This window comes from Falco rusticolus, chromosome Z, assembly GCF_015220075.1.
Source record: "Falco rusticolus isolate bFalRus1 chromosome Z, bFalRus1.pri, whole genome shotgun sequence".
In the NCBI taxonomy this organism is placed as follows: domain Eukaryota; kingdom Metazoa; phylum Chordata; class Aves; order Falconiformes; family Falconidae; genus Falco; species Falco rusticolus.
The window spans coordinates 48,588,545-48,607,488 of NC_051210.1; the positions used below are offsets into that span (position 1 = coordinate 48,588,545).

The 18,944-nt window shown below is 39.7% G+C and overlaps 1 protein-coding gene across 1 annotated transcript in view; it reads right to left on the minus strand.

Moving 5' to 3' along the window:
* ADAMTSL1 (ADAMTS like 1) overlaps positions 1-18,944 on the minus strand; it is a 170,129-nt gene that overhangs the window by 124,410 nt on the left and 26,775 nt on the right. Inside the window, exons 4-5 of the mRNA XM_037372631.1 lie at positions 16,354-16,590; positions 914-1,040 (exon numbers count right to left, since the gene is read on the minus strand). Coding sequence (XP_037228528.1) covers positions 914-1,040; positions 16,354-16,590 — 364 coding nt within the window. The remainder of the gene's footprint in view (positions 1-913; positions 1,041-16,353; positions 16,591-18,944) is intronic.

The following is an 18,944-nucleotide window of genomic DNA, read 5'->3' on the forward strand; positions in this document are numbered from 1 at the left end:
CTTTTTGATTCTTTTGGGTCATGTGCTATTGAGCACTAGAAAAAGTACTCCAGAATGGTAGACCTGCTCTGATTAAACTCTAGTGCCACTGAGTAGGGCTGGGGCAGGTTAGCAGGCCAGCACACATGATTCCTTAGGTGTGCCTACACAGGCATGAAAATGCACCTTCCTTTTTACCCTTCCTTCAAACTGACCAGACATGCCCTATCTCCTGTCCCAAAACTTTTATAGCACCATCTATATGGCTCCATCTGTAACCCTGCCTGGGCTTCAGGGTAAGCTAACCCTGCCACTGGGGCACTCTGAAGCTGCTTTACTACTCTGAGTTAAAGCTGACTCAGTGTGCAGGAAGGCCCATGTCTGTTCATACCCATCCATGCAGGCACCTCCTGATGACAGGCACCTCAGCCCACCCTAGGACTGAGTCACCATGCTCAGCAGTTGGCCGACATGCTATGAATGTAGGTCTGGGAGGGAGCACTGGTAGGTCTGGGAGGGAGCGCTGTGCCAGGCTGGCACCACCATCTCCCCAGGGTTCCCCTCTGTCACAGAGCAGCATAACCCGCTTTGTTCAGAGCGGCATGGACTGACTCCGGTGCCTAGCCAGCTAATACAGCCAGAGCAGTGTGGGTAGAGCCAGCTCTTTCTGTTCTCCCACTCCTCCCAAGTAATTACCTGCCTGAGATGGGGAATGTACTGGTGACACCTTTTCACAGTCCTCTGTACAAACCCGCAGCTAGAGCTGTACTCAGAGCAAGCCTGATTCAATCCAAGAGGGAAGAAACTGTAGGGACAACGAGACTGACCATGATCACCCAGCTGCCCGAGAAAGAGTAGGGTGCAATCTAGCTTGCAAGAAATGTGTGTTTCACTAAGAGGGGAAGATGGCGCTTTAACAGAAGGGACAGCTTACATTTATTTGCTGAGAGCTGGGATTTATACTGGCCTCGAACCAACCGGCAGGTGGACCCATCGCCATTGCAGACCCCACAGTTATCTTCCTTGACAGTGCTTCCCAGCTGGCGGTCACAGCCAACGATCTGGCGAGAAAGAAAGATGTGCAGTTCAACATGAGCACCTACTGACTGCTCGATCCATCTCTGCAACTAATTACTGCCAAAGTTCTCTCTCAGCATCTCTGGAGGGCCATAAAGTACCTTAGCAATGAAAGAGGCTGAGCAAATCTGGCTGGGAGTTTGAACTGAATTCAGATGTGAGATAGTGAGCGGGTTAGTACTCAATGGCTTTTGCAGTCCAGAGAAAGGAAAGAGTATTGTCGGAGATTGTTTTTTTAGGGGATTGTGAACATTTCTTGGTCAGAGTCCTATCAGGAATTTCACTTCTTAGAGTTTAACAAAGAAAAATAACTGAAATAGGTAAGAAGACAGATAGGAAACAGACAGATAGATGAAAGTAAAGAGCAGCAGAGATAAATAGCAACATGGCTGAGATGTCAGTGAAATTTTACCTGCTATGCAGTTGGGAAAAACATGTGGTTTTACTTATGTTTGACAATAATCTCATTCCACACTATCAATGCCTGTGTTCAGACATTGTTAAAGATCTGATAAAGAAGGAGGGAATGGTTAAAACAAAAGAACTGAGAGTCAGAAATGCAATTACCTGCTCTGAAACTGGCTTTATGCTTATGTGCTCAAGATTTTAGAACTTGAATAGATAAACCAGAAAAAAGTTCTCACTTTGCAAAAAAGCTACAGTTCTCTGGAGAATCAAACAGAAATTTGTAATTAAATATATTTAGAATTAATTAAATGGAATATAAATTTATTTAGCACAGTACTAATGTAGGCCTTTTGTTTGAACTTTGAATTCTGCATTCAAGTTATGAATTTAGCACATAAATAATTGGAATCCAAGAAATTAAGCAAGTCCATACAGTGGTATAATTATCTTTACACATACTAGAAAATGAAAGGCCTTCTAGCATTCTGGCATGCAAAGGAAGCAATGAAAAATATTTGTGTATAAATTCTACTTCTAAAGAGTTCGTGCTATGACTCTTAGCCAAACAGAGAGTATATATAAACACAGGTAATTATAAATAAAATGTTTATTTCAGCTTTAAACTTTCCTCCATCTTTGACTTGCAGTTAATTCAGAGAGCTGGGTCCTAGAAACTGGTAAAGGCAAATAGTACACATAGCATCCAGGCTCATAAAAGTGCCTGTGTAACTTGCCCTCATACATTCAGAATAATATTCTTTATCTGTGCAAATCTACTTGTGCAGAATTGAAGAACTCTGTTAGGGTGAGATGTAATTCTGGGTTTGACACTTCCTTTTCGCTTGCCTGTGAAAATGCAGGCTTAGATTAATAAACAGTATTTACTTTTAGTAATTCAATTCCCCTTTTTGACATTATTTTACTAGTGGCAGAATAGCAGTTTCCTTGGTTATCTGTGATATTGATGGCATAATTAATTTAATTTCAATCATTATAGGTTTAGATTCAGACTTGATGAAAGCTATCATCAAATGTCTTTGACTTTACTCATTTCTGCTGGGTCAGAACTCGATCAATCTCCTATTCTTCTACAGTATATTATGACATCTCCAGGGGTATTAATGAGGGCTAATGGAGTAACAGGCATGCATAAATTATACTCTTCCCTGAAAACCTTGTCATACCAAGATTGCAAGGGACATTTTATCACATTAGAAACACCCTGACAAATAATGGTTAGATAGCTGAAGCAAAGTTAAGATTATCTTGTCTGTGGCTACTCCATACAGAACATCCAAGTATAGATATCTAAATTCTATGAGTGCCACAATGTAAGATTTAGGTCTGTTTTTTTCTGAATAAAAACACCCTTACAGAAGCTGAACCACCTTTGATATACACAGACTGGTTTACTTTTGCTTTCATGGATGTCTCTATATAGACAAGATAAAAAAAAATCACTTTCATGATCTGAACACTGTATGACATAATGCCTACAAATCAGACACATTTCCATCAAGTGAATTACAGCTTACTAGTACCCACAGTGAGCATGGTCCTGCTGAGGAACCCAGATATCAAAGAAAAGGTCAGAATTCCCTTTCATATCTGCTCATATCATATATTTTATATTCACTCAATGGTTCAGTCTAAAGTGATATCCAAACCTGTATGCCTTCACATATTTCAAGAAGAATATGTGAACTGCCTGGATGTAAAAAGGGCTGGATCTTAAATCCAGGTATGAGGCAACCAATTTCAATATTATCTTTTACTGCTTCAAAGCCTTTTTAATTTTATGAATCATCAGCTCACATGTTGCCATGGCCTGTACTCTGATTAAAGTTAATTTCTAAACTGAGCAATTTGGAGCTGGGTTGCAACTTGTAGAGGAAACCACCAGGAAAACCTCAGGTGTGAAAGGAAGTTATATTAAGGTTCGCTGCTCTTTTGAGTGGGACAGCCATTGTCACTGTATAGCACAAAAATAATTACTTTGGTGGAATACTGTATTTTGAATGGAAGTATGGCAAAATGGAGACCTCTTGTGAACACCAAAACTTACCTGGTATTTACAAAATGTATTTTAATCTTCCTGTACTTGGTAGTTTTTCAGATAGTTTTATGCTCTTAGAAATTTTGAATAAATTAAATAAATTTCCTATTTTTCCCCAGGTTTCTGCAGAGCTTTTTGCTTTACTCTGTTAGATTATCAGTCTTAATAGATATCCAGAGCTCTGGGCTCTGGGAATAAGTATGAAATTTTCATTAAAAACCCTTATGAGTGAATGTTCCCAAGTTCACTGTCTTTCTCTTTTTTTTTTCCTCCCATTTCTACCTAAGGAAATCCTTCTTCCATGTTTTGGAGGTAATTACATTTAGTAAAAAGGTTGGTAGTGTTTGCAGTGGAGTCACTGAAGCCTTAAAATGAAAAAGACTACTCCATATCTCTTATATTAGTTTTTAGTAGCTCTTACACAAAAACATTATATAGGCTGGACTGTTACGAAAGCAAACTTCAGACAAGGAAATACTAAAGTGCTCCTGAAAAAATACATACTTCATGACAATAATAACTTTTGCCTCTATAAGCAGAAGAAACATAGGTTTGGCTGAGCCAAGGTGAGAATATGTAATTATTTTCACTCTCCATCAAGGCTGCAGAGAGCTGACTGTTAAAGATGAAGGTATGGGTGAAAATAAGACCATTCCTCCAGAAATCTGTACAGAGTTAGCAAGGAACAGGAAGGCAGAATTGCTTCCTTCAGCATCCACCCATAACATGAACAAAACAGAGAGGTTTTGGAATAACTCTTCTCAAGGGTGCCAAAGATGCAATACACTAGGAGAGACCCAGCTATCAGGACAAGCAGATTGACTTGGGCTGCAGAGCTATGAAATTCTGTCAAGACACTGACCTATGGGCACACTCATCTGACTAGGGTTGTTTGAGGATTCACCATGAAAATAAGCACCTTGGTAGACACTGCTTGGTCATCTTGGTAGGCACAGCAGTGAATAGGGACATTGTACCTCTTAATCTACAGCTCAGAATAATGGTTTGGTGGACAAAGTTCAAAACAAAATACCGACATTTTTGAATCAGAGGTCTGGGGAATATTTCGCTCTCTGAAAAGCTTTGAAATGTCAACTCCTCATCCTGGTTTGAAACTACAAACAATGTCAAAATTCTGAAGTTTCTGTGGGATGGAAACTTCCTTTTCCAATGCATTCTAGCCCTGATCTTAATCTATCCTGGGGGGTTTAGGGAGATGAAGTCTTTTTGAGTCCATAAAGAGCTGGGAAGGAAGCCCCCACCAGGAATGAAAATGGATTACTGCATCAAGTTGTGCCTGGAAATGTTCTGAAGTAAGCAGTTCTCATACTCATTTCTATTACAAGTTAAGCTTTCTCCCCTTAAAGAGTGTAATGAGGCACAGACTTTCCACCCTGAAATCTTTCTAGTTTCAAATTGCTGAAGTGCGGTCAGAGGCTTGAACTGCAGATTGTTACCACACCAAATGTCAAAGGCAGCTCCATTAAGTTGCCTGACAATCTAATCCAAACCCCGTTAAAATCAAGAAAATGCACTTACAAGTTCAATAGGTTTTGGATGAAGCTGTTGCGTATTTCTAAAGGTGTTCCTATGAAACTCATTGCTATTGTGGTTAAATGCCCTTACTGAAGCAAAGGCAAATCATGCAGAGCTATCACAGGCCAGTACCAACTCCCTGCCCAGTTCTTTACCACCTCTGAAGTGAGCTGATTTTTGTATTCTCTTTATGCGTTTAGCATAAAAAAGTTAGCAACAAAAAGCCAGAATAATAACAGCTAATCCCTAGTTGGCCGAGCCTGTACTGTTTTCTGGCATAAGATACCATGGTTCTGCTCAGAAGTAAAGATTCCATATTACAATTTAGGCTGACGTCCCATACTTCATGCTGAGTTTGATTCTCCCCCCCCCCCCCCCCCCCTTTTACTCTGCTGACAGCAAGTGAGTTGGCAAAACTGAAAAACAGGGATATTCCTGACTCTGAGATACGTTTGCAAAATAATTTTTACAGGACACTGCAAGAAAAAATATGGTCATCAAATTAGCAGAATAACTTCTCATGTATCATTTAAAGGCATCAGGCTGAATGTCCCACAACAGGAGTTGGAACTAACTCGCTGAGTGCGTGCATGAATGTTATGTGTGTATGTGTTCCCCTTGTAGACTTGAACTTTGGCTCAGTTTAGCAGATTTTTCCAGAAATAAAACTGGACCAGCAATGACAGGTTCTGCTTTAGCCCTGCTAGCCTGGAAATGCCCTGAAGTAAGAAGTTTTCATAATAATTTCTATTCAGTATTAAGAAACTCTGGGCAGGAAATAATGTAATAAAGCAAGCTTGCAAATCTAGCCAATTATAAATAAATCTCTGTTTTTCAAAGGGCATGTCTGCAGTTCAAACACAAGAAGTTCTGAGAATCCGAAAGAAACAAAGTTGCCCTTCACATGGATATTAATGTGGGGCTCAATCTGGGACTTGTGTTGATTGTCACCGCTCAGCTGAAAGAAGTTTTGGATCAGAGTCAGTGTTTCAAGTGGGTCCAAAATCCTGTTTTACAATCAGGATGAAGAGCTTTTGTACTCCTTAAATTATTGTGGAGAGAACAAGCTCCAGGCTGTACAGCGAACTGGAATCAGACTGGTGTCTCTGATACAGGGACTCGCTACTCTGCCAAAGTGGTATCTGCCCTTCAGTTCACTGACACCTTGTGATGACAGTTCGCAGCCTCAGCACTTTTCTGGCACAGCCTGCCAACATCACCCTGTGACAGGCAGTCTTGTGCAGCACCAAGCACTAGGCACAATCCTCCCCTGTCCCAAGGAATTTAGGTGCAAGCACACCACAATCAGCAACTGTAAATGAAGACTGTAAGATGATTTTCACAATGGCAAAGCAATTTGTGCTGGTAACCGTAGGCTCAGAGACATGTGCAATCAATGTGTTTGATTGGCATCTGAGCCAAAGACAACTTGCAACTGTTCAGACAGTGTAAGCAAACTTTAGCCACTGATCAGTAGTGAAATTGTTAAATGTAACCACTGGAGTGACTGAGATCTGCCTTGCAACACACTAAGCACGTGGCTGACCACCTCAGTGATTTGTTGCTGCTGCCTGATCAGCCACTGATCTACTGGAACCAATTTGCAGATCCTGCTGGGTATCTGCCCCATCAGTCTGGCATTCCCAGCTAGCCAGGGTTCTCCGCTATTACTATTTTTAAACCCACAACAAGACCCTCATGGAGCCTCACGTGACCAGCACAGCAGCCACAATACCTTGAGAATCAGTGGTTCAGCCAAAGCTCTAGAAACAAACAGCAAACACCCAGCAGCAGAAGGAACTCAAGAGAAATTCCTATTTCTCATGTTTCCCTCAGGGAAAAGAATAAATGTAACCTTATTCTGAAACTTCCCTTGATTTAAAAAGAAGCAATTAAATCAATTTTAAAGATACAACTTCTAAATGAAGATTTATAGAGTCATTAAAATCTTGCATGTGGGAAAAGACAACTCCTACCCCTATATGCAAATTTCATTAGAAGGAATCTCCCTACATAAAAAAAGATTAATTTTTTCAGGTTCAGTTGTACATAACAAGCCCATTTATTGGGCCAACACAGGAGAGCCCACAGATGTGGAAACGAAGCCATATCTAGTTCTTTCTCTGATGATAGAAAAATCCAAACACTGCTATTCTGTAAGGAGCAAATTTAGACAGAATTAAGTTCCAAGAGTTTATAAACAGATGACAAGGTGAAGAAAAGAGGCTTTTGTAATTGTCCGTATTCACTTATCCATTTAATTTTTACTTTTATTTGGTTTTGGCCAGATTTGGGTTCACGTGTCCATATTCTGCCAGAGTAAGGATGACTTTCTGCTTTATTCTTGCGTGCTTGTGCTCTTATTGATGGAGTAGAACAAAAAACCCTAACTTTTTTTGTCAGAGCTCTATAGCAGGTTGTTATTAAAATGCTTCATTTTCTCCAGATGAATTGCATATATTGTCTGGATAGATAGCTTGCTTAGCATTTCCAGGGGAAAGAATTGCCATGTTCTGTGGAAAATGAAAATACTACAACAAAAGATTGCAAAGGCTATTGTAAGTCAAAACTCATAAAGGCAGCTCTCCTTCAGCTTCCTTAGAACAATGTGCTTGAGAAACCAAAAGTAAATTCAACAAAGTTTGCCCTCTGGACCCTTTCTTTTCTCCTAGGCTATGAAACACTAAACTGTAAAAGCATTTAATTGGTACTTGTGACACATTACATTTGACTGTGATCCTTTGTCAGCTCTGGTGACTTCATGACATCAGACCTCTCTTCTGTTGGGTGTAAAAGATTCCTTCTCTCAGACAGGCTTCTTTTGATGACAGGAGCAAGTCCTCTGTCAGTGGGGATCCAGCTGCAGTGCTTTGGTACTAACAGCACCAGCACAGACTTTCTGGTGCTTCAGGCAGTTGCACCATCTGTGCCATCAAGGAACAGACTTCACCAATGGTTCAACCACTTGAGAGATACAGCTCGTCCCCAAGCCACTGCTGAATGGGCTTAGTCTATATGGTATTCCAACCTGCTGCTCAGTGTGTAAAAGGGTGCATGCAGGCTCTGTGAGAAGGCACTTGAAATGACAGAGGAAACTAGCTAAAGTGCCTGCAACCCTTCTGTCCTGGATCTTCACGGTAGCTGGAAGTCTGGCCACAGACTTCAGTGAGAATCACACATCTGTTTTGATGGGGACTGTCAAAATTGCCCAGCCAGTGTGGAAATCTTGCCATCTTCATATAGTGCTAAACCCTCTGTGCCACTCTACACACCTCAGGTTTTTAGGTGTGCTAAGAAAATACGACACAGATGACTTCCTGGTAACTCTAACAGACCTCTTGGGAGTCTCCAAGCAGCTCTTTTGAATTTGTTAAGGTCGTAAATTACAGCATGCTTCCCCCCCAGCAAAGAGATGTTCTCTGTGTCCTGCTGGTCAAATACATACCCACAGCAGACAGCAGACAGTTTGTCTGCTTGCGAGTAACAGCAGGTACTGCTTCTGCTGAAAGACTAGAACAAAGTACCTTTGCAGTGGTGCTGATCTCTATTGTACCATAAAGTGGAAAGCTGATAGCTCAGGGCAGGGGAGTGCAGTTCTAATAATGCAAATGCAGATTCTTTCACACAGTAAACATACCCCCATTTCCATTTCCTTGCCACTCTCTGACATGAAAATGTTGTTACCTGGCATGATTACAGCAAATTAAGCATTTGGCTGTTACACTTATGACTCATTAGGTTATCCACCCCACTCCTTTCTGTGTGCTGGAAAGATGTCATGCTGGGGGAAAAGCTACTTCACCTCAGAACAATGATACTCATCAATAAGGAAACAAACCTAAGATTGTTATCCATAGAATATGAGACAGATGAGGACAGAGAGCACTAGACAAAAGTTCAAACAGCAGTTCAGCTGTTCAGTGGACCCAGTTCAAAAGCACCTGACCACCAGAAATAAAGAATCCAGTACTTTCTGAAATGTTATCTCCAAAGAAAGCATCTAGATTTGAATGCACTCCACAAAAAGATGGAGTGTATTGAATTTTGAGCTTAATTTTGAGCATTTAGACCCAGAAGCTTGATGCAGATATCAGAAACTGAAAAGGAATTATAATCGTAACACCAAAAGTCTGGGCTAAATTGCAAGACAACTTAGAACTGATCCTGTTGTAATACCTTCTACATACTTGAGGAAAAATAAGCATCATCTTGCCTAGATAATACAGTCATTATTACACCTTTTGCATTTTTCTTCTGGTGATTTATAGCCAGAAAATATAAAAAAATAAAATATATCTACAAACAGGAGCCAGAAATAGCTATAACTACAGGAGACTGAAATCCCAGCAACGTGTAAATACCTAGACCTTTTTTCCCCCAATGCTTTTCTTTGTTTTAACCTGACTTCTGTCATAGCCTTGGCAGAAGAAAAAAATTATTACTGCAAGCTATTATGGGGGACTGAATGCCTTTAACAATGAATGCACACTGGTAGAAACACAAATGATGCCTGTTTGTAGACATTTAATGGAACAAAGGTCACTCATTTCTTTACTTTGCCATCAAACAGACAAATGACAGGCACTTGTGGGAACGTAAAAGAGCAACACAGGTAAAAAAACTCTTTCTGGAAATTATTGTCTCAGAGTTTTCATAGTTAGATAATATGACAAATTAAAGTGCATAAAAATGGGACCTTATCAAAATAAGCATGTGATCCCTAGTGCTGCTGGTAGTAGGCATGGATGAGAATGGTCTCTAATATCGGAACAATGAGTGCTGCAGGGTGGAAAAATGCAGGTCATTTTCTTCCAGGGCTTCAGACAGGGCAAGAAAGACTCCTGACCTTCACCTTCCTCAAAACTGGAGTTGACTTGAAGGGTCTGATACGCAAACATATCAGACTCCAAGCAAAGGAACAACTAGGAATGACCATGGGTCCAGGTGCCAATTTCCAGAGCAGTGACCCAGGTGCATTCCACAGTGACAGTCGGAGCCTGAGGCAGTTTCATGAGCCTTCAAGAGCCTGCTGAGGGGACCACCTAATCCATGTTTTTTAAAATCCATGGTTTACCTGCATCAAACAAGTTTACTGTGCCAGTGAGTACAATATCTACATACCAAACACGCCAAAGACAGTGTTAAGTGACACTGTTATCCTGATTAGCTCTATATTTGGGCTGAGCTAGAAACAGGAAAGGATCCCTGCAACAACACGGATTATAAACGGACTGGAGAAAGAGAAACTGTCCATCCTGAAATCATGATAGACAGGCCATATAGCACAGTCACCTATTTATAGGTGACGTTCTTAGAAATACCCAGCTTTTTTATCATTCCATCTAATCCTGCTATAAGAGCTGTAATATGATTGATTACGTTATTCCACTATATATGAAAAAATTCTGTGGTCTTTAATAAAAACAACAACAATAGTAGTAGTAATAATAATAACAACAATAATCTTCATATCATCATCATCATCATCATCATCATCATCTATCAAAATCAGAGTTGATTTTCCAACAGCAGAACAGTCTGAGACTGCTGTAAATTATTCCAGGTTTATGTTGAAATAACAGAAAGCAAAAGTAGACCTCTTTTATCTTGATTCTTTGCAGAAATGTAAAGGTTTTGATAGGTCTTATACACCTGCCTGTATAAGAAACCAGTCAGTGTTTAACGTATCCCAGACAGAGGTTTCACCAATTTCTTGGGCTACTAAGACTCTTTCTGAGTCTTTAACAGGCACCATTCAACTAAATGTTGCTATTAATTGTAGCATAATTTTTTTCTCCAGGCTTTGGCAATAAAATTTATATCATCTTTCAGAGACAGTGGCTACACTTCTTGCCTTTGATGGGACACCTCACATCATTGCACCCTTTCAGCAGTTAGCTAAAAGGGAGTGTTCTGGTTTGGACATTTTTGATATCTAACCTTTCGATATAACAATGACATGAGCTTTGTAGAGGCCAATTTTTCATAGAGAAGGACACCTGTTGTCCTGTGCTGTGGCTGAAGTGTTTAAAGCAAAACCTCAAATTACACACTTTGCTGTGGCTTGTATTGCAGGCCAAAAACCAAAACCCACCCCAAAAGTATATGAAAAGAGGAGATGCCTGTGAGAATGGAAGGAAAACAATACTTCACGAACAGGGAAACTGCCATATTTTCACTTTCCTGGTTCCTGTGAAGCTGGGCTTCATAGGAGGGGAGGAGGAAATTACAGCAGAAGAGGAGGGCCATTCCATATGTATAAGTCTTTCTAAAGACTGCCCAGACTGCAAGCATCTCATCCATGAATGTGACTTCAGGGAAGCAACGCTCATTTACATCTTGTGAGGATGGCTACGATATTGATGGGACCTACTTTTTGGAAACACTGTACAGCATCTTACTGTCTGGCCACATATTTAATAAAAAACACTAGTTATTTAAAAAAAAGAATAACATTCTGATCTGGTGCTATACTGAAACATGCAGATTCTGCCATTGGTGCTGGAGATAGAGGCAGCTTTGCATAATCCTTGATCAGCCATCTGAAAAAGCAGAGGCTTTTCTTGTTCTTCCTTGTCAGAGTTAACAAAAGGAACTTTTGCGGAATTTACACAAGCAGAAGATAAAAACTAAATTGAGAGAGAACCAAGTGTGAAGACCATGATAACAGGCAGAACAAGTGACAGGGATAAGAAAAACAGAAAAAAGCCCCAAATGAAAATGGAGTATTTCCCCTTCAGCAGAAACAGAGAGAGGAATCCAAGATTTTTTGATTGTGGCAGGAAACTGGCTAACAGGAAGGAGATTTTGGTTTCATTAGTAAGAGACCCAATAGGTTTCATAGGTTATTGGTGTTTGGGGCACAGGGCTTTCAAAACGTGAGGGGCCATACTCCTGTACCCAGTGCTGCAACCTGGCTAACATTTGTCTAAAACCTGAAGTGTGGAAGTGTGAGGGAAGAAAGACTTGCTCCAACAGGCAGCTGCTTGGCTGAGCAAGAAAGGGAGAACATCCAGTTAGACATATGGCAGGCAGCAATGGGGACATATCAGGAAAGGTCACAGTCCACAACCAAATGAAGTCATACGTGAGACAGGATAAAAAATGTGTAGTGACAGAGAACAAAACAGATGACTTGGCAATCACAGAAGCTGAGAAGTCCACACATTTACCAAATCACAGTATAATTTTGGTGACCATCAAATAAGGCTGGCTCTTCATCAGGCTGTTGTGTAATGAAGTGAATGAAAGATGACAGAATTTTTCTTCGGGTGAATTTCCAGCAATCTGCAGATAGTACTGTGGTCTGTAATAACACCTCTGGAGCAGGAGCCTCTTGGAAAACAGAGGGTGGTGGTAGCTGCCAGACTGTCTGGCCCCTCAGATGACTGAGAAATGGATGCTCCAGAAATCAGACCAAATCCTTGTTAGAAGCAAGGGCATTCAGTTTAACTGTCATATTTTCCCCTGAAAACATCCACTTTCTTTTATAATTCCTAGATGTTTTAGTAGAGTTTACTAGAATGGAAAGAAATGGGGTGGGGGTGGGATGGGTGGGGTGGAGGGAGGGTTGTATATACTGCTACCCAGTTTAGTTCCTGTCAGAATCTGACAGCAATTTTCATTCTTTCTGAAGAGCCAGCTACTTCCTTCTGCTTGTGCAGCCTTCTCACACAAGAAAAAAAGGGAAAACTCAACACCTTTCAAAGCTGCAAAAAATGGAGAAGAGAGATAGGACACGGGCAAAAGCTTCAGCTCTTTGAAGAACAACTAAGAAGAAAGAAGGGAAAATAAAAGAGAAAGAAATAGAGCAAGGTGGAGGTAAAAATAGGAGAGAAGGAAAGAAAGAAAGGAGAGGAGAGAGAAAGAAAGGCAGGAAGGAAGGAAGAAAGAAAAGAAATAAGAAAAAGTGGAAAGAATGAAGGAAAAATTGAGAAAAGATCCATGTTGTTTCCTTTTCAGAGTGATTAACATTAGGTGTGAACTGCATGAAGCACAGTGGAGAAATCAAGTGTTTTAACACATGCTCAGTGCAGTGATTCCCTTTGTTTCTGTGATAGGAAAGGACAATCTTGATTTCAAATAAAAGCATAATATGAAATATTTTAAAAGAAATAGAATGGTCAGTTTTTCTGACATAGAAATGTAACTTTCAGATATGCAGTACTATAAACAGTGAATTTTTAGTGCTAATAAAGGAGGTTTTTTAAAGCTCTTGTTCTCAGTGAATGTGAAGGTGAGCAGGAAACTTGTTTTTACTTCAGTACTCACAGTGATTAGTGAGTCTGAAATGCAGCTTCCACAAAAGATAGACAATTTCTTATGAGTTTCATGGGTGCAACCAAAGATCACTGGCAAATTGAGACCAGTAACTGCAGCTTTGTAACCTCAACTGCCATATGCAGAAACTGCTTACATTCTCAAAACTAAGGCACACAAAAGGCAATACAATTAACTCTTCATTTCTGTGATTAACAACCTCAGGAACAGCTTGTGAGAACACAACAGGCCATGGGGCTGGCCCAGATTTTGCATGCTAAGAAATATCCCTGTGGTTAGTTCAGAGCTGGCACAGTTGTTGGATCCACTGGGCAAAATGCACTATGTCTATGTAAGCATACACTGATGTCACTTACTAATTCAGGATTCTTGCACAGATTGTAATTGAAGAGACATTCTTATTTGTTTTATCATTTTTTTTTAGCTGAAAGACATCCAATTCCTTCTTGGTTGCCAACTACAGTGTAAAAAAACATACCTAGGGGCGTAATCAGAACATACTATCAAATTCCATATACTTCTCTGTAATAAAGGCCCAGTCAAACGATCCTTGGATCAATGCAAGCCTGCTAGGATAGCAAATTTAAAGTTGCTTTGAGCAGTTTTGCTCTGAGCAATCCAGAAAATATACCTCTTCATCCATGACTCAGTATATACTTCTTGCAATGAACCTGTTAACAAACGTAATTCCACGTTTTAATCTTCACGACCTTAGACTGAATGCAAATCTCAGAAGACTGCATTTTTTGCAGTTGTGACAAATCATGCCTTTGTATTGTTACAGCTGTGTGCTGCACTGCCCTAAATCGCAGTTCCAGAGATATCTCATGAAAATGTTGTTGAACCCCCAAGATCATTACAAACCCTCACAAACTACTGAGAGCTGTGATTGTTATGTCTACAGTGTGCTAGCCATTTTAGACAAGACAGCTACTACTGCAAATGCATAGAAATAACTTCTAAGATCATATTTTGTTTCCTCTGAAATTTACATACCTTCACCATTCTTACAGAAGAAAGTTTATTGACACAAATGTTACAGAGCAAGATTGCTCCATTTTGTTCTTCCATAATACTACTACGGTTTGCCATTCTTTTAAAAGACCCTTTATAAAGGGCACAGAAGAACATTGCTTTCAAAGAAGGTTCACCATTACGTCTGGCAAATTTCATACTGTTTAGCTTTCTGGGCTGTTTAGTTAGTATCAGCTATTGCTAATAGTGACATAGTAAAAAATATGTCCTAAAGCATATGATTAGGGCAAACCTATTTATGAACATTCTAATGCACTACTTCTACTGTCAAAAAAATTTGACTGGCTAGCAGGGATGCATTGTGACAAGAATACTTGCAGTTGCTTTAAATTTAACACCCTCCCAAAAATAAAGGAATTCACTGTAAGGAATCCTGCATGAGCATTCATATTATTTTTTTTTTTTTTGACCATCCTAAAAAATAATGCAGTAATTGTAAAGTATAGGGGAAATGTTCATGAAGAAACTGAATGCTGAAGATCCTGGAAAATATACATTAATTGCATTTATGCATTAAAAATTACTCTACCATTCTAAGCTATATAAGGAAAGGGTTAGTTTAACTGAAATTCCTCAGGGACAGTAGTGCTAGCATGCTTGTTTATTTTCAAAAGACTTACCTTAGACACAGAGACAGTTAAAAAATAGCATCAGTCTTCATAGTTGTAATAGTGCAGCTACCTTCAACCTCCCAGGAGTAAGAAGTGCCATGCGAATGCTTGAATTTCTTTCAGTAGTGGATGCTTATGACCTCTGCTCCTAAGCAAAGGTTTTCTTGGAAAAGTATGCTTCATTTTTGGACCAAAACAGAAACCAGCCTGGCACCGAGCCTGAATGCACTACTCCTAATTTGTAGACCACTATAGGCAGAATACTTTGAATCATTTTCCCATCCATATTCCTGTGACTCCAGCTAAGTTTTTAAAAGATTAAAAAACACAAAAGAAGACTGAAATTAGTGTGTCTCATTAGGCAATTCACAATTTTGAGAAACTTGTGCACTCAGCTGAAGTCAAGAGGTCTAGATAATTGCCTTCTTCAGATCACAAATGAGATTAGACTAGTAACTGCCTACTGTGTTTCACTTGCTGCAGGACTGCTTCTGGCTCGGAACAAAAAATCAGAGAAAGGAAACAGGGAGGAAAGATTTCAAAGGCACATGAAGTGGTTTAAAATACACTAGAAAGCCAACAACAAGTCTACAGAGATTTGAAGGTGACTGAGTAATGAAACTTGAAGCTAGACTCAACCTTTTCTGAGATTCAGCTGTGTTCAGTACTTAACAGAGATGGTGCAAATGTCCTCCCCTCTATCAGCCTGTAGCCTACATGTCATTCAGGAGACTAAAGTCTGATGTAGATAAGTTCAAAAGAGTAGCAGCACATAAGTGAAAGGACAAGGGTAATAAAAACCAAATTAAGATGTCAATAAATTGGTTGAATGATCAATAGACCTCCATGCACTGTGACATGAAGGGCTGCAAAGTCCCCGTATCTCACTTCTAACAAACAAGGAAGCTGACCAGCTTGCTCAGTGCTGTAATAAATCAACAGTGGATTTTCCAGTTTAGGACCTCATCTGCTGTTATATGGTTTGTGACTTACAGAGAGCAATAATCCTCAAAGACAATGTAATTTCATAGACATGGAAAACTTTGGAATATTCAGATTAAAAGCTAAAGCATTGTTTTCCTACAGTGCTTTCAAATGAGATCTGCTACTGCCACTAACTCAACAAAACAGTTAAAAAACTCAGAATACATTCCTCTGAAAAAACCCAAGTTAACAGCATCAAGTGAGAAAAATAACCTCTAAAGTACATCTCTTCCAGACAGAGGTCAACTTAAGATAAAGAAAACAGATAATTAAAAAGAAAACCCTAAAATGATATGAGTATGGAGGAGGAGAGAGAGTGAGCATGTGAGAGAGAACTGAGCGGAGGAGTCATGAGGAAAGGCATTCGGGCAGGACTTCTCTCCTTACCTGGCACAAGCCACTGATGCACATGTCCAGGGATTCAGTGTAGCACCGAGTCCCATCCAGAACTTTCGGTGCCAGCTCCACAACCAGATCCGCTCCTCTGGCCTGGCACTTCAGTGAGCATGGGTTGTCAGGGTCATTAGAGACAGGGAGCCACTCATAAAACTGTCCCTGGTACTTGACATCGTTGTGAGCAGAGCACTGCTGGGCGCGAAAATCACCTGCTTCTGGTGGGCAGTCCTGCATCAAGGGAAGGGGAAAAGGTCAGCGGGTCTGTTCGGGACAGCTGGTCACAGTCTCATGCAGCCAGCTGGGCTCCGCAGCTGCCAGATATAGAGTTTTCTGTTTAGACAAAGAAGACTGATTGAAATAGCTACAGCAACACATAATTCAACTGAATAATTATACCTTTCTTTCTTTCTTCTTTCCACACAAGTACTGAGAGAACATCAAGACCATGTGTAAATATGCTTAAGAAATAAGAAATGCATTGTATGTATCTTAACTACAGCCCTGAAATGCTCTTGCTGAATCTCTTTCCACGTGTGCACATATGTGGAGAAGTGTGTCCATGGCCACTCTCTTCCAGTCAAATTTTCCTCTTTGTTTGAAGAGGAAGAAAAAATAATTATGTGATTAAATTGTTTGTTTAGGTAAGCTCTCCTTTTTTGTTTGCCTTAGTGACCTAAATAATTTATTTATGGTATGTAGGTAGGGCAACAAGCATCAGAAAAATGTGATACATTATTTGCATTTCTTTAACGTAAGATTTTATAACTTGCATAATTAGATATTATTATTTTACTGGGAAGACTTTTAAAATACCTTTTGTTAATCCTTCAGGAAGTTTGTGAGACTTATAAATCCTACTCTGAGTTCAGTACACCTGATACAAAAAACAAAGACCACTTGTACTGCTTAAAGTCTCCTGTTGATGAGAACGTGAGGCTTTTCTTATTCACGTATACTTTCTTACCATCATTTAGCATTGAAAACCATGAGTCAAGTTCTCAAGAGAGCAAGAAGACCTTCAAAATCATGAGACTTCAGGCAAAATAAACATGATTTCTTTTTATTTCCTTTCCACTTTTTGGTCCTTGAAGAACAGTATTTCAAGTTTTCCTGTGCAACCAACCACAAAGGCTAGAGAGTCATTGTTTTTCTTAGAAGTAACCTGAATTACTCGCATAATTACAGGAATCAGGAGCTAAGTTTTAGGAAAAACATTAAACAGTATGAGAACTGTGACAAAAAAGAAAATGCCAGTAAATATGGCTGCCTCAGATTATTAAGGTCCCATAGTCCTCCACCTTGCTGCTATAAGGAAATCTGCTCCTCAATGATACCTGGTCAAATACCAGGTGGGATGAATACCTGTCATACCCTTTGCTTGAGACTGTAACATTTGGTTTTGGTAGAGACTAATAAATGTCAATTATAGACTTGGTAGGGAAGGATTTTGATGTATATACAACTAGGCAATAAGTTATAAGATGTCTGTATTCTCTGTCCTCAAACTACTTCATCCTATAGAAATTCAAGTATTGTTAATGATAACTTTATTCACAGACTACTTATCCTCCCAGCTAGGAAAGTCTTGCTGCTATTGAGGCAAAATATCTGAGGTTTAAATAATCACCTCTGTTTCTCAGATCTTTTTCTACACCTTCATTCACTAATGCTTTTCTGCCTCTTTGTAAATAGGGCAGCATTCACAGCTCTCAACACAAATGGCATGGGGGCCACATGTCACTTTGTGACATTAAAGGATTATTGTTCAGTAAAGTAAAACCTGTCTTAAAAATCAACTTTCAAATTCTCCTCCTGAAGAAAACTGGCAAACTTTTGGCTATAAATTTGTCATTCGTAATACTCTTGGCTCAAACCCAGGATAACCAACCCAGTCCCTCATTCACAGCAGAGTGGCAATGTGGTTATGCCCATTCTGTTTGAATGTTCAGTGACGTTGGATCACACAACTCCAAACATTCCTTTTGTAGTGAACTACAAAAACATACAAGCTGTGGCCTTAAGCCACAGATCTTCAACTTATTTTTTTTGTAACATCAAAGCAAATTTTTAGTTAATTTGCTTGGTATTTGAGAGTGATGCAGCCCCAAAGTAATGAGGCGAGCTCCAATCAAAAGTTCTGCTAAATTGAAGGGAATAGTGTTCCTGCTACAGAGTGTTAAATGGATTAAGGTGTAAGGGAAAATTTGGATTTGGACTAAATCTTGCTCTAGAAAAATATATATCAAAGGGCAATAATCCAGAGCTCATTCATCCTTTTTGAAAGCGGAGGCTCAAAGTCCAAGCTTGTAAGGAATTTTACTGCTGGAGGACATAGACAGCAGACAGTTTTTCCATTCATATTTTATGGAAGATTTTTTTTTTTTAAAGTAAAATATTGGGAATATTTCAGTTTGATTTTAAAATCTCCAGAAAAACCTAGTGGCAGTCAGGCCCTTTTTGCAGTCTGGGCAAAATGTTGATACAGGACAAAGTTTGGACAGCAGCACAGACCAAAGAGAGCAGAGAAATATGTGGGAAATTCATTATTCCTCTATAGCTGTGTAATTAAAGAAAAAAGTGGT